This window comes from Ranitomeya imitator, chromosome 1, assembly GCF_032444005.1.
Source record: "Ranitomeya imitator isolate aRanImi1 chromosome 1, aRanImi1.pri, whole genome shotgun sequence".
NCBI lineage: Eukaryota > Metazoa > Chordata > Amphibia > Anura > Dendrobatidae > Ranitomeya > Ranitomeya imitator.
Window position 1 is genome coordinate 783722992 of NC_091282.1, and position 14637 is coordinate 783737628.

The 14637-nt window shown below is 49.4% G+C and overlaps 1 protein-coding gene across 2 annotated transcripts in view; it reads right to left on the reverse strand.

The window, feature by feature from the left end:
* Positions 1-8564: 8564 nt before the first annotated feature.
* Positions 8565-14637, reverse strand: part of LOC138647945 (alpha-1-antitrypsin-like) — a 34633-nt gene continuing 28560 nt past the window's right edge. For both annotated transcript variants that reach the window (XM_069737340.1, XM_069737350.1), the window contains exons 4-5: positions 9157-9304; positions 8565-8802 (exon numbers count right to left, since the gene is read on the reverse strand). In XM_069737340.1, the coding sequence (XP_069593441.1) occupies positions 8614-8802; positions 9157-9304 (337 nt within the window). In that variant the 3' untranslated portion in view covers positions 8565-8613. The remainder of the gene's footprint in view (positions 8803-9156; positions 9305-14637) is intronic.

Below are 14637 nucleotides of genomic sequence, written 5' to 3' on the forward strand. Positions count from 1 at the left end.
GGACCGCTCCCCATTTAAAACAGTATACTCAAAAAATAAAATAAATACATCACTGCAATAATAATATCCCTTAATTAGCCCCTATGGTAATATTCCCCATCCTGGCCCCCGTGTGTCTCATTCCAGGCTCAAGCCATATGTTCTCCCATCCTGCCCTCATGAGTATCCATTCTGCCCCATATGATCTTCCCATCCTGCCCCATCTGTCTCCATCGTATCCATCCTGCCCCATCTGTCTCCATCTCTGTCCAGCACTCTGCCCCATCTCTGTCCAGCACTCTGCCCCATCTCTGTCCAGCACTCTGCCCCATCTCTGTCCAGCACTCTGCCCCATCTCTGTCCAGCTTTTTGTCCCTGTGTCCAGCGTTCTTCCCTGGGCCCCCCGGATCGCCACTCTCAAGAAAAAAAAAAAAAAAAGAAGTTCTTCTTACCTGGCTGTGCTCCTGCGGCGGGCGAAGTCTCCACGCAGCTGCAGCGTGCACTCGCCAGCGACTGACAATGATGTCAGACGCCGGCGACATGCACGCACGCTGTGGCTGACGTCAGCTGACCTCAGATTGGCTGGCGGCTGTTAACTATTGACGTGCGGGCCTGCGCCCGCACGTCAATAGCTTTAAACAGCTGCAGCGTCGGCGCTAAGGGCCCGGTTAGCCTGCGGCTGCCGGTAGGGTCCCGGTGAGCAGATGAGACCCCCCTCTGCCCACCGGGCCCCATACGCCAGTCACGGCCGTCATGCCCTGATGGCGGCCCTGGTGAGGATATCAGAATGTATGGGTTCTTGGTGGTATATATTAGTGAGGACATCAGAATGTATGGGTTCTTGGTGGTATATATTAGTGAGGACATTAGAATGTATGGGCTCCTGGTGGTATATATAGGTGTAAGTGAGGATATCAGAATGTATGGGCTCCTGGTGGTATATATTAGTGAGGACATCAGAATGTATTGGTTCTTGGTGGTATATATTAGTGAGGACATCAGAATGCATGGGCTCCTATTAGGTATACATTAGTGAGCAAATCGGAATGTATGGGCTCCTGGGGGTATATATTAGTGAGGACATCAGAATGTCTAAGCTCCTGATGGTATATTGCAGCTCCCCAGAGTCCTGGTTGTGCAGTAATGTCGCTCTTCCACCAGGGGGAGTGATGGTACATCTGATTGTACTAAAAGAGTTCACCTGACCAGGTATCACAGTCACACACTACACTTCACACTCCGGCCACCAGGGGGAGCAAAGGAGGAACATCTGAGCTGCAGACAGAGGTCCCTGTCAGGGGTGGGATCCTGACAGAGACAGAGCGAGAGATAGAAAGTTACGGAGCTGCGCCTGCACCTCATTGTGGCAGCATCCTAAGAAAGGACACGAAGCAAAGTATATTGTGGAGAGTGAGAAACGAGATCACAGCACAAGGAGATAATACCAGGAGGAGTCCTGCCTTAAGATTGGCAACATCCTTCTGAGGCGCGTAGCCGGTGGCCGGAACACCGAGGGAGTAATTGGCTCTACGCATTACTCCAAACAATGGCAGGACAGTTAATTCCAAGTTGGCTGCCCAACCTTTAACCTAATGAAGACAATGGAGGCAAATTGTGGGAGAGGGGCGTCACTAGGGTCCCTAAAAAATAGCTCCAGGCCTACCCCGTCATACGGGTCGTCCTATCCATACCATCTGGGGGACGGAGAGAGAGAAACAGAAACATACATGACAGTTGTGAGGACTATCCCGTGGTGCTCAGCAGGTAGGTACTACAACACACAGGCGCTAGTAGGAAGGCTACTGATTTCCACCTGCAAAGGGAACTCTGGATGTGCCTTCGGACCGGCCGGACTCAGCCAGCCCTGTGAACGGTACTCTGGACTGTGGAGGCTGAAGTTTTCAGTAAAATGTAAAGAGACTGCAACCTTTGTGTCCTCGTTATTCATTGCGCCTTACAACTTCCACCATCACCACCTACACATCAAGGGAAGCCCTGGAGACATACTTCACCTGTGGGAAGGTATACCATCTAGCTGCCATTCCATCACCCCAGCGGACCCCTAGCAGCGTCGGTCACTCTGGCCGAATACCACAGGTGGCGTCACGAACACTTGACAAACTTCCATCACCTTTAATTGGGCACCCCTTAGCAGGGCCACAGACCGCGTCGGGCCACCGTGACATCCCCAGAACCGAGACAGAGGGACCCGGTGCCGAGTACCCCATTGCCCTGCACCTGGGGGCGATCCAACTTTGGCGTCATGAACAGGATCTACTTAAGCCTTAGAATCAGGTCATGTGTGCCTTGGAACTGTGTCTGAATTGTGCTTGAACTGTGATTTATTGCCAAGACTGTGTATTGCCATTTGCCGCCAAAAAATCCCACCAAAACCGCCGCCATTACAGCGCCACGAGGAGCGCAGGAGAAGAAAAAGGACGTGCCATGGGAGGAGACCACGGAAGTGGTGCCAAAAGTGACGACCGCCCTCTCGGACTACTGCTGCAAGAAGACAACGTGCTCCAATGCACAAAAGAACCGCCCCCTGATTTGCAACGGCGGGAACCAGGACAAGAAGGAGCTCCACCCTCAGAAAATGGAGGAGCAGTGTGTATGCGTGGCTGCCGACCTCGAGGTGGTGAGGGCGACCAGCGAGTACCTGAACGACGACGGAGTGCCCAGCGCCTGGGGGCGATCCAACTTAATAGTGAGCAAATCAGAATGTATGGGCTCCTGGTGGTATATATTAGTGAGGACATCAGAATGTATGGGTTCTTGTTGGTATATACTAGTGAAGACATCAAAATGCATGGGCTCCTGTTAGGTATACATTAGTGAGGATATCAGAATGTATAGGCTCCTGATGGTATATAATAGTGGGCAAATTGGAATGTATGGGCTCCTGGGGGTATTTATTAGTGAGGATATCAGAATGTATGGGCTCCTGGTAGTATTTATTAGTGAGGACATCGGAATGTATGGGCTCCTGGTGGTATATATTAGTGAGGACATTGGAATGTATGGGCTCCTTGTGGTATATATTAGTGAGGATATCGGAATGTATGGGCTCCTGGTAGTATATATTAGTGAAGACATCAGTATGTATGGGCTCCAGTTAGGTATATGCTAGTGAGGACATCAGAATGGTATGGGCTCCTGGTGGTATATATTAGTGATGATGTCAGAGTGTATGGGCTCCTGGTTGTATATGGAGCACCCCCAGACGCAGGGCCGCGGGGTACTGGGTACCGGTCCTCTCTGTCTCGGTGCTGGGGTTGTCACGGTGGCTGGACCCGGTCCGTGACCCTGCCAAGGGGCGTCCAATAAAAGGGTGATGAAAGTTTGTCAAGGGTTCGTGACGCCACCTGTGGTATTCGGTCAGGGTGTCCGACGCTGCTTAGGGGTCCGCTGCGTTGATGGAATGGCAGTTAGATGGTATACCTTCCCACAGGTGAAGTATATCCCCAGGGCTTCCCAGTAGTGTAGGTGGCGATGATGTGAGGCACAGTTAATAACGAGGACACAGGGTTGCAATCTCTTTACCTTTTTACTGAAGACTTCGGGATCCGCAATCCAGAGCACTGCTAACAGGGCTGGCTGAGTCCGGCCGGTCCGAAGGCACATCCAGAGTTCCCTTTGCAGGTGGAAATCAGTGCCTACCAACTAGCGCCTGTGTGTTGTAGTCCTTCCCTGCTGAGCATTCGGGATAGTCCTCACAACTTTCGTATTCGTTTTTTCTCTTCTCCGTCCCCCAAGTTTATCTGGCTAGGATGCACCCGTATGACGGGTAGGCTCGGAGCTATTCTGGGACCCTAGAGATGCCCTTCTCCCACAATTGCCCCCTATGTCTGCTTAGGTGATGTAAGGTAGACAGCCAACCTATAATCAACTGTCCTTGCCGCTGTTTGAAGTAATGCTTGAAGTCTGTTACTTCCTCGGCGTTCCGGCCACCGGCTATGCGCCTCAGTATGTTGCCGATCTCGGGGCACGATTCCTACTGGTTTATCTCCTTGTGCTGCGATTTCGTTTCTCATTTCTCCACAATATCCTTCGCTTCGTGTCCTTCCTTAGGATGCCGCCACAAGGTAGTGCAGGCGCGGCTCCGTAACGTTCTGTCCTTTCTGCTAGGTACCTGCCAGGAACCCACCCCTGACAGGTCCTCCTTGGAGCTCTCCCAGGCTGCGTTCTCCCTAACATCCAGTCCAACCCCCAGTTTTACCAGAGTGTGAGGAGTGGCCTAATACATAGTGCCTTTTGCTCCCCCTGGTGGCCGGAGTGTGAAGTGTAATGTGTGACTGTGATACCTGGTCAGGTGACCTCCTTTAGTGCAATCAGACATAACATCACTCCCCTTAGTGGCAGAGCGACATTACTGCAACGACCAGGACTCTGGGGCACTGCATTCCCCCCCGGTTAAATCCAGTACTCCCGGACTGGGAAAAGAAGAACAACAATACATGTTAGTAAAAAGACAAACAAAATTTTGAAATGCTATGAATAGGTAAATATAACAATGCTTACCTTTATGGGCGGTGAGGTCACTTGAACGTTACAAACAGAAACATATTGAAACATTTTAAATAACATCCTAACTTACTGACTATAAATAATTTCCTTTACTCAGCCGTGTATTCTACTAAGTGCAAATCTTTGAACAATAATTTAACTTTTCCTTTAAGGGCGTATAGGGTTAACCCTAAACGGGTTTAAGGCAGCAAAAGCAGGAAACAGTTAACTATTTACATTTTTCGGTTCTCCGAGGTTTAGTGCTGTAACTCAGAGGGTAGCACCGGTTGGGGTAGGCCAGCTGGATACTGGCGGCTACCAGGTGCCACATAAGGGGCTCCCTCACTCCACACAGGGGTCTGTGTACCCACAGTTCTTTCTTTCGGACCAGCTGGAGCATCGGTCGTCACGGCAGTCAACTCCTTGGCAACTACGGTGGTAGTAGTGGTGACAGTGCAGGTGGTGGTCCTGACAATTGTACCTGTCGGGGTAATCACGGTGGTCTTTGTGACCGCAGAGGTCTGGCCACAAGGGGACACTGTCGCTACGGGAGATGGGTGAGCTGGCACCTTGGCCTGGTGTACTACCGGATCTCTCTTCTTATGCACATCCAAGGCAAACCAGCCCTTCTCCCCAAAGTGTCTGGTATAGGTGACGATGTCTCCTGGGTAAAGATCTCGGTCGGGGTGACCCTCCAGGAGATGCGACTCCACGTCCCAGCGGTTGACGAACACCTCCGCGTACAGCCCGGGCTCCTTAATAAAGCCCCAACCTCCACGGAGCCGGAAGGCTACGACTTGGCCCTGCTTCCGCGGGGCCGAGTGCGCGCTACAGTCCTTGCGGGCCTTGGCCTGGACCGCCAGGTCTTTCCGGTCGTAGGCCTGGCGCTGGGCCTGGTCTTCGGCCTCCTTCTCTTCCCACTTTCGGGCAAGTTGGGCCTGATATCTTTCCCAGCTGGGAACCTCCACTTTCTCTCCCTCCTGCCCTTCGGCCCCGGGGAACCCCATGAAATCTGACCCGGGGTTTACCCAGCGGCATACAGTCCGCTCGGCGTAAACTTCACCTGACAGGGTAGTGGGCGCAATCGGGGCCTTGAGGAACTGCTCCATACCGTGGCTTGGTCCCAGGGGTCAAGATGCCGGAGGCCGTGAGTGCCGTGGGGTGGTGGCGCTGCGACCGGGCCCACCAACAGGTCCTTCACCACCGGGGCAGGGACAGTGTACTCACCCGCCACCACGATGTCCTGGGGGTCGGCTGGCTCTGCCAACGGCGGGCGCCGAGACGGGGTCGGCAGGGGTTTCGGTCGCGGCACAAGGGGCGACACCAGCGTTGATGGATCTTCCGCAGGTGCTCCTTGAGATGAGGACTTGGTCTCCACCTGCAGCTGCAGGAGTTGATCGATCAGCTCCTCCATTCCAAGCTGCAGGGAATCGATACCAGCAGTGAAGGCTCTGCCACGGTGCTCCTCCGGGTAGCTGGGGAAGTCTCCGGCTTCGAATCCACACTCCGGCTCCGGGTAACTTGTCATGGCGTCCTCCACGTGTCTGCTGTCCTCTTTGTCTTTTTCCCGGTCTTTCCTCCGTGGGCGGTTTCGTTTCTTTGGTCTCTGTCCCCCATTGAGGATCAGGAGGCGGATCTCGGCTGCTGACGGACAGAAATATTTAGACTGGGCGGCCATTACTTTTCGTGCTTTTCAGTTCGTTCACGACCACAACTCCACCCCCTTCTTCTTCTCCTGCGCTCCTCGTGGCGCGGCAATGGCGGTGGTTTTGGCGGGAATCTTGGCGGCAAATAGCAATACACAGTCTTTGCAATAAATCACAGTTCAAGCACAATTCAATCACAGTTCCAAGGCACACATGACCTGATTCTGCAGGCTTAAGTACATCCTGTTCGTGACGCCAAGTTGGAGCGCCCCCAGACGCAGGGCCGCGGGGTACTCGGTACCGGTCCTCTCTGTCTCGGTGCTGGGGTTGTCACGGTGGCTGGACCCTGCTAAGGGGCGTCCAATAAAAGGGTGATGAAAGTTTGTCAAGGGTTCGTGACGCCACCTGTGGTATTCTGTAAGGGTGACCCACGCTGCTTAGGGGTCCGCTGGGGTGATGGAAAGGCAGCTAGATGGTATACCTTCCCACAGGTGAAGTATATCCCCAGGGCTTCCCAGTAGTGTAGGTGGCGATGATGTGAGGCGCAGTTAATAACGAGGACACAGGGTTGCAGCCTCTTTACCTTTTTACTGAAGACTTCGGGATCCGCAATCCAGAGCACTGCTAACAGGGCTGGCTGAGTCCGGCCGGTCCGAAGGCACATCCAGAGTTCCCTTTGCAGGTGGAAATCAGTGCCTACCAACTAGCGCCTGTGTGTTGTAGTCCTTCCCTGCTGAGCATTCGGGATAGTCCTCACAACTTTCGTATTCGTTCTTTCTCTTCTCCGTCCCCCAAGTTTATCTGGCTAGGACGCACCCGTATGACGGGTAGGCTTGGAGCTATTCTGGGACCCTAGAGACGCCCCTCTCCATGTTTGCCCCCTATGTCTGCTTATGTGATGTAAGGTAGACAGCCAACCTATAATTAACTGTCCTGCCGCTGTTTGAAGTAATGCTTGAAGTCTGTTACTTCCTCAGCGTTCCGGCCACTGGCTACGCGCCTCAGTAGGATGTTGCCGATCTCGGGGCACGATTCCTACTGGTTTATCTCCTTGTGCTGCGATTTCGTTTCACACTTCTCCACAATATCCTTCGCTTTGTGTCCTTCCTTAGGATGCCGCCGCAAGGTAGTGCAGGCCCGGCTCCGTAACATTATGTCCTTTCTGCTAGGTACCTGCCAGGAACCCACCCCTGACAGGTCCTCCCTGGAGCTCTCCCAGGCTGCGTTCTCTCTAACTTCCTGTCCATCCCCCAGCTTTACCAGAGTGTGAGGAGTGGCCTAATACATAGTGCCTTTTGCTCCCCCTGGTGGCCGGAGTGTGAAGTGTAATGTGTGACTGTGATACCTGGTCAGGTGAACTCCTTTAGTGCAATCAGACATAACATCACTCCCCTTAGTGGCAGAGCGACATTACTGCAACGACCAGGACTCTGGGGCGCTGCATATATGTTAGTGAATACATCAGAGGTTATGGGTTCTTTGTAGATATATATGTTTCTGTATGTATGTGCTCTGTGTATAACTATGTCTGTATGTATGTAATTGCTCTGTACATGCATGTGTCTGTATGTATTTGCTCTGTTTATACATATTTGTATGTGTTCTGTGTTTTTACATGTTTGTGCATGTATGTGATCGGTGTATACTCCCGTGTGTGCTATGTGTATACATATGTGTATGTAACATACAATGTGTGTATCACATACTGTGTGTGTATGTAGCATCCACTTATAAATCCCAAATGCACAGGCAAGAGTTTATAGTTGTAAACATGACAGAAAACAAACAGCAAATGAGCAAAACGCTGCTTATTCAGTGGGCCATTGGATTGTTTTTGGTGGAACAAAAACCACTGCTCTCATCAGCACATTGCTCAGTGCAAACTGCAGATGTGCTGCTGATAATATGATACTTTATGGGGACAGATTGATCTACTGGTGATCGTTCTCTGCCCAAAATTTGTCATCGTGTAAAGAGGCCGATAAACTTGCACCAAACGACTTCAATATTGTCAGTCATGCTCGTTTAGTGGTCTGAACTCATTGCATGTAAATGCAACCTAAATGTTTGCGTGTGATGGTGTAATATGTGAGCACTTAGGGCCCCATTATACATTTTGCCCAGGGCCCCACTTGGTGTAAAACCAGCCCTGCTAAAAAGGTATAGGTGAGATACAACAAAAAAATCTTGTACTCAGCCTACTGACTACTTTTCTGGCCAGTGCCCCTCCACTGGTGTCTACATACTTCCTGCAGCTGCCACTTACCAAACATCCATGTGACCACTGCAGTCAATCATTGGACTCTCATGTATAATGAGTGACAGCTAAAGACAGTAATTGATGGCAACAGTAATGGAGGGATGTACATCATGTTATCAGTGCAGCTGCCGTAACACTGATAATACAAGACTAGAGTAAGAACGGCACAGACAGAGAGTAGGCACAGCGCTTTATTGTGTGACAAACGTGTTGGATCTCATTCTATTTTGTTGGGTTCATCATTTTTCCAATCAAAATATCGTTGGAAGTAACTTTGTTGAAGATGGAGAATAAGAACGGTCTGTTAAATGTGACATGTGTTGGAGAACTGTGCTTGGATATCCCAATGACTGTGGCAGCAGCGTATTCTATTCCCTCTTCATCCATTTTCACCACGGCTTTATGGACAGCCTACAGAGGTTGAGAGCAGAAAAGTCATAAAACATAGGTCACCTGCTCTCTTATTTAGTCTTTAAGGGAGTGGTCAAATTAGGAACATTCCCTCCTACAAGTCCCCCAAGAATCAGCTGCAATGACCAGAGAAGGCAACTGACCTTTCCTTGTGCTGCTCGAGAAATGATGCGTAAATCTTTGGACAATTTATTTTAATAAAAATGTCTTTTTTTGACTAAAATATGTTGGGAGGGGTGAACTAATTTGCATAATTCTTCCCATGGGGCATTGCCAATGTGATTCCAGTCGGTCTCATTAAGGAGATTCAGCCCCTAAAAATGATTCTTTGCTCAAACCCAAAATTAATTTTACCTTTGACAATTTTAGCCTGTAGTCTCCCGTAATCCCGGACAGGTCGGCGTGGTCAGAAAATACCTTTGTGATACCCAAACGTTCTAGTACGTTCTTAAGATCAAGTTCTCCGGACATGGAAAATTTTGGAATTGATAGAATAATCTCTCTGTGCAATGGGAAGAAGTCTCATTATATCATAGAAATGTCCCACTAAAAAGTCCATGTTCACACTGCAATCATAACTTAATTGTACCGTTACAATAATAAGTCAATTTTCATCTGCAAAACCATACTGAGCAAGTAACCTGCACTAAGGACGAATAACATACCAGTCACAGCCTGTAAATAGCAGAAGTGTGAGTGCAGCTCTGAGGTATAGTATAGGATCTAACTCAGCATCAGTAATGTATGTACACAGTGACTGCACCAGCAGAATAGTGAGTGCTGCTCTGGAGTATAATACAGGATGTAACTCAGGATCAGTACAAGATTAGTAATGTAATGTATATACACAATGGCTGCGTTAGAAGAATAGCGAGTGCAGCTCTGGAGTATAATACAGAATGTAACTCAGGATCAGTAATGTAATGTATGCACACAGTAACTGCACCAGCAAAATAGTGAGTGCAGCTCTGGAGTATAATACAGAATGTAACTTAGGATCAGTAATGTAATGTATGCACACAGTAACTGCACCAGCAAAATAGTGAGTGCAGCTCTGGAGTATAATACAGAATGTAACTTAGGATCAGTAATGTAATGTATGTATACAGTGATTTCATCACAGGAATACTGAGTGCAGCTCTGGAGTATAGTAAAGTATGTAACTCAGGATTAGTAACGTGATGTATGTACACAGTGACTTCTCTAGCAGAATAGTGAGCGCAGCTCTAGACTGCGATGAACCAATAGGCAACCTTGGCATAACAATCTCACAAAAAAACTTCGACAAGCATCCAGGGTTGCGGAGCGGCGTTGGAAGAGAACACGCCTGCCAGACGACTTCACTGCTTTCAAACAAGCTACATTTGACTTCAAATTAGCCCTCACCTCTGCTAAACAGACCTATTTCACTAACCTTGTATCTTCACTATCCTAAAACCCAAAACAACTATTCAGCACATTTACCTCCCTCCTCCGTCCACCACTGCCACCTCAAACTCCCCTCATCTCTTCCAAGGACTTTGCCACCTACTTCAAAAACAAGATCAATCAAACAAGGCAAACCCTAACTGTTCCACGACCCCAACCACTCCATATACCAGATCTCTGCCCTTCCCTAATAACCTCCCTCTCCAACATCACTGAAGGAGAGCTTACTCACCTCTTTTCCAAATCGCACCTCACCACCTGCGCACTTGACCCCATCCCCTCCCAGCTGCTCCCCAACCTCACTAACATGCTCATTCCAGCCCTAACCCATCTCTTCAACCTATCGCTATCTTCTGGTACCTTCCCCTCTGCCTTCAAACATGCCACCATCACACCCATCCTCAAAAAACTAACCTTGACCCAACTGCTATGCCCAGCTACCGCCCTATATCACTGCTCCCTTTTGCTTCAAAACTCCTTGAGCAGCATGTCCATGCTAAAATTTCCTCCCACCTCTCATCTAACTCTCTCCTTGACAACCTCCAATCTGGCTTCCGCCCCCACCACTCCACCGAAACTGTCCTGACAAAAATTACTAATGACTTACTCACAGCCAAAGCTAACAGACAGTTCTCCATCCTCCTCCTTCTTTACCTGTCCTCTGCTTTCGACACAGTCGATCACTGCCTACTGCTGCAGATTCTTTCTTCCCTTGGCATCAAAGACCTTGCCCTGTCCTGGATTGCCTCATACCTTTCTGACCGCACATTTAGCGTTTTGTTATGTAGGCAATCTAGTGACACAGTGTGCCAGCAATCAGAGCACATGCAGTGATCTGACAATAATCCAAAAACAATAGAACGAGCTCTGAGACGTGGAATCTCTGTAGACAGCAATACCTGAACCTATCCTAAACACAACTAAAGGCAGCTGTGGATTGCGCCTGACACTACCTATGCAACTCGGCACAGCCTGAGGAGCTGACTAGCCTGAAGATAGAAAAACAAGCCTGGCTTGCCTCAGAGAAATACCCCAAAGGAAAAGGCAGCCCCCCACATATAATGACTGTTAGCAAGATGAAAAGACAAAACGTAGGGATGAAATAGATTCAGCAAAGTGAGGCCCGATATTCTAGATAGAGCGAGGATAGCAAAGAGAACTTTGCAGTCTACAAAAAACCCTAAAGCAAAAAACCACTCAAAGGGGGCAAAAAGACCCACCGTGCCGAACTAACGGCACGGCGGTACACCCTTTGCGTCTCAGAGCTTCCAGCAAAACGAATAGACAAGCTGGACAGAAAAAATAGCAACAAAAGCAAAGAAGCACTTATCTAAGCAGAGCAGCAGGCCACAGGAAAGATCCAGAAGCTCAGATCCAACACTGGAACATTGACAAGGAGCAAGGAAGACAGAATCAGGCGGAGTTAAATAACAAAGCAGCCAACGAGCTCACCAGAACACCTGAGGGAGGAAGCTCAGAAGCTGCAGTACCACTTGTGACCACAGGAGTGAATTCAGCCACAGAATTCAAACAGTACCCCCCCCTTGAGGAGGGGTCACCGAACCCTCACCAGAGCCCCCAGGCCGACCAGGATGAGCCACATGAAAGGCACGAACAAGATGTGGAGCATGGACATCAGAGGCAAAAACCCAGGAATTATCTTCCTGAGCATAACCCTTCCATTTAACCAGATACTGGAGTTTCCGTCTAGAAACACGAGAATCCAAAATTTTCTCCACAATATACTTCTATATCATCCTGACCCTGGCACAAAGCCAGCAAATTTTTCTCAGCCTGATCCACTGAATTAGGCTCATCGTAAAGTAATCCGAGCGCCAGGAAAAACGCATTGACATTACTCAATGCAGGGTCTCCTGGCGCAAGAGAAAATGCCCAGTCCTGAGGGTCGCCGCGCAAAAAAGAAATAATAATCAAAACCTGTTGAATAGGATTACCAGAAGAATGAGGTTTCAAGGCCAGAAATAGCTTACAATTATTTTTGAAATTAAGAAACTTAGTTCTATCACCAAAAAACAAATCAGGAATAGGAATTCTTGGTTCTAACATAGATTTCTGATCAATAGTATCTTGAATCCTTTGTACATTTGTAACGAGATTATCCATTGAACAGCCTGTGTCCTGAAACACCCAAATGTCTAGGGGAAAAAAAAGACTGAACACAGAGCTGAGAAAAAAAAATGATGTCAGAACTTCTTTTTTCCCTCTATTGAGAATCATTAGTTGGCTCCTTGTACTGTTATGTAGGCAATCTAGTGACACAGTGTGCCAGCAATCAGAGCACATGCAGTGATCTGACAATAACCCAAAAACAATAGAACGAGCTCTGAGACGTGGAATCTCTGTAGACAGCAATACCTGAACCTATCCTAAACACAACTAAAGGCAGCTGTGGATTGCGCCTGACACTACCTATGCAACTCGGCACAGCCTGAGGAGCTGACTAGCCTGAAGATAGAAAAACAAGCCTGGCTTGCCTCAGAGAAATACCCCAAAGGAAAAGGCAGCCCCTCACATATAATGACTGTTAGCAAGATGAAAAGACAAAACGTAGGGATGAAATAGATTCAGCAAAGTGAGGCCCGATATTCTAGATAGAGCGAGGATAGCAAAGAGAACTTTGCAGTCTACAAAAAACCCTAAAGCAAAAAACCACGCAAAGGGGGCAAAAAGACCCACCGTGCCGAACTAACGGCACGGCGGTACACCCTTTGCGTCTCAGAGCTTCCAGCAAAACGAATAGACAAGCTGGACAGAAAAAATAGCAACAAAAGCAAAGAAGCACTTATCTAAGCAGAGCAGCAGGCCACAGGAAAGATCCAGAAGCTCAGATCCAACACTGGAACATTGACAAGGAGCAAGGAAGACAGAATCAGGCGGAGTTAAATAACAAGGCAGCCAACGAGCTCACCAGAACACCTGAGGGAGGAAGCTCAGAAGCTGCAGTACCACTTGTGACCACAGGAGTGAATTCAGCCACAGAATTCACAACAGCGTTTCCCACTCCCACACCACCTCCTCATCCCACCCTCTCTCTGTTGGAGTCCCTCAAGGCTCTGGTCTAGGGCCCCTTCTTTTTTCCATCTATACCCTTGGCCTAGGACAACTCATAAAGTCTTCCAGTACCACCTGTATGCGGACGACACTCAGATCTACTTCTCTGGCCCAGATGTCACCTCTCTGCTGTCCAGAATCCCGAAGTGTCTGTCAGCCATATCCTCCTTCACCTCTCGCTTCCTAAAACTCAATGTAGACAAAACCAAACTCATCATCTTTCCCCCATCTCACGTATACCCCCTACCTGATCTATCTATTATGGTAAACGGCATCACGCTCTCTCCCGCACCTGAAATCCGCTGCTTCGGGGTAACTCTCGACTCTGCCCTGTCCTTCAAACCGCACGTCCAAACTCTTGCCACCTCCTGTCGCCTCCAATCCAAAAATATTGCTAGAATCCGTTCCTTCCTCAGCCCACAATCTACAAAAACTCTTGTGCATGCCCTCATCATCTCTCGCCTCTACTACTGCAACACCATCCTCTGTGGCCTCCCTGCTAACTCTCTTGCACCACTGCAGTCTGTCCTCAACTCCGCTGCCCGGCTAATCCACCTCTTTCCTCGCTACTCCCCTGCTTCTCCCCTCTGCAAATCCCTCAACTGGCTCCCAATTCCCCAACGAATCCAGTTCAAACTACTAACACTGATCTACAAAGCCATCCACAACCTGTCCCCTCCCTATATCTCTGAACTAATCTCCGAATATCTTCCCTCACGTAATCTCTGATCCTCCCAAGACCTCCTACTCTTCTCCACACTTATTCGTTCCTCACACAACCGCCTCCAAGATTTCTCCCGAATATCCCCCATCCTCTGGAATTCCTTGCCTCAACACATCCGACTATCCACCACTCTCGGATCCTTCAGACGGAACCTGAAAACCCATCTCTTCAAGAAAGCCTACAGCCTGCAATAACCATTCTGCTGCCTTTCCATTGTCAGAGCCGCTGCCTCTCCATCGCCAAAGCCGCTGCCTCTCCATCACCAGAGCCGCTGCCTCTCCATCGCCAGAGCCGCTGCCTCTCCATCACCAGAGCCGCTGCCTCTCCATCGCCAGAGCCGCTGCCTCTCCATCGCCAGAGCCGCTGCCTCTCCATCGCCAGAGCCGCTGCCTCTCCATCGCCAGAGCAGCTGCCTCTCCATCTCCAGAGCCGCTGCCTCTCCATCGCCAGAGCCGCCGCCTCGCCATCGCCAGAGCCGCTGCCTCGCCCCTACCTTCTGCCTCTTCCCCACTATCCCATAGAATGTAAGTCTGCAAGGACAGGGTCCTCTCCCCTCTGTACCAGTCTGTCACTGTAAACTTGTTTACTGTAAACGATATCTATAACTCTGT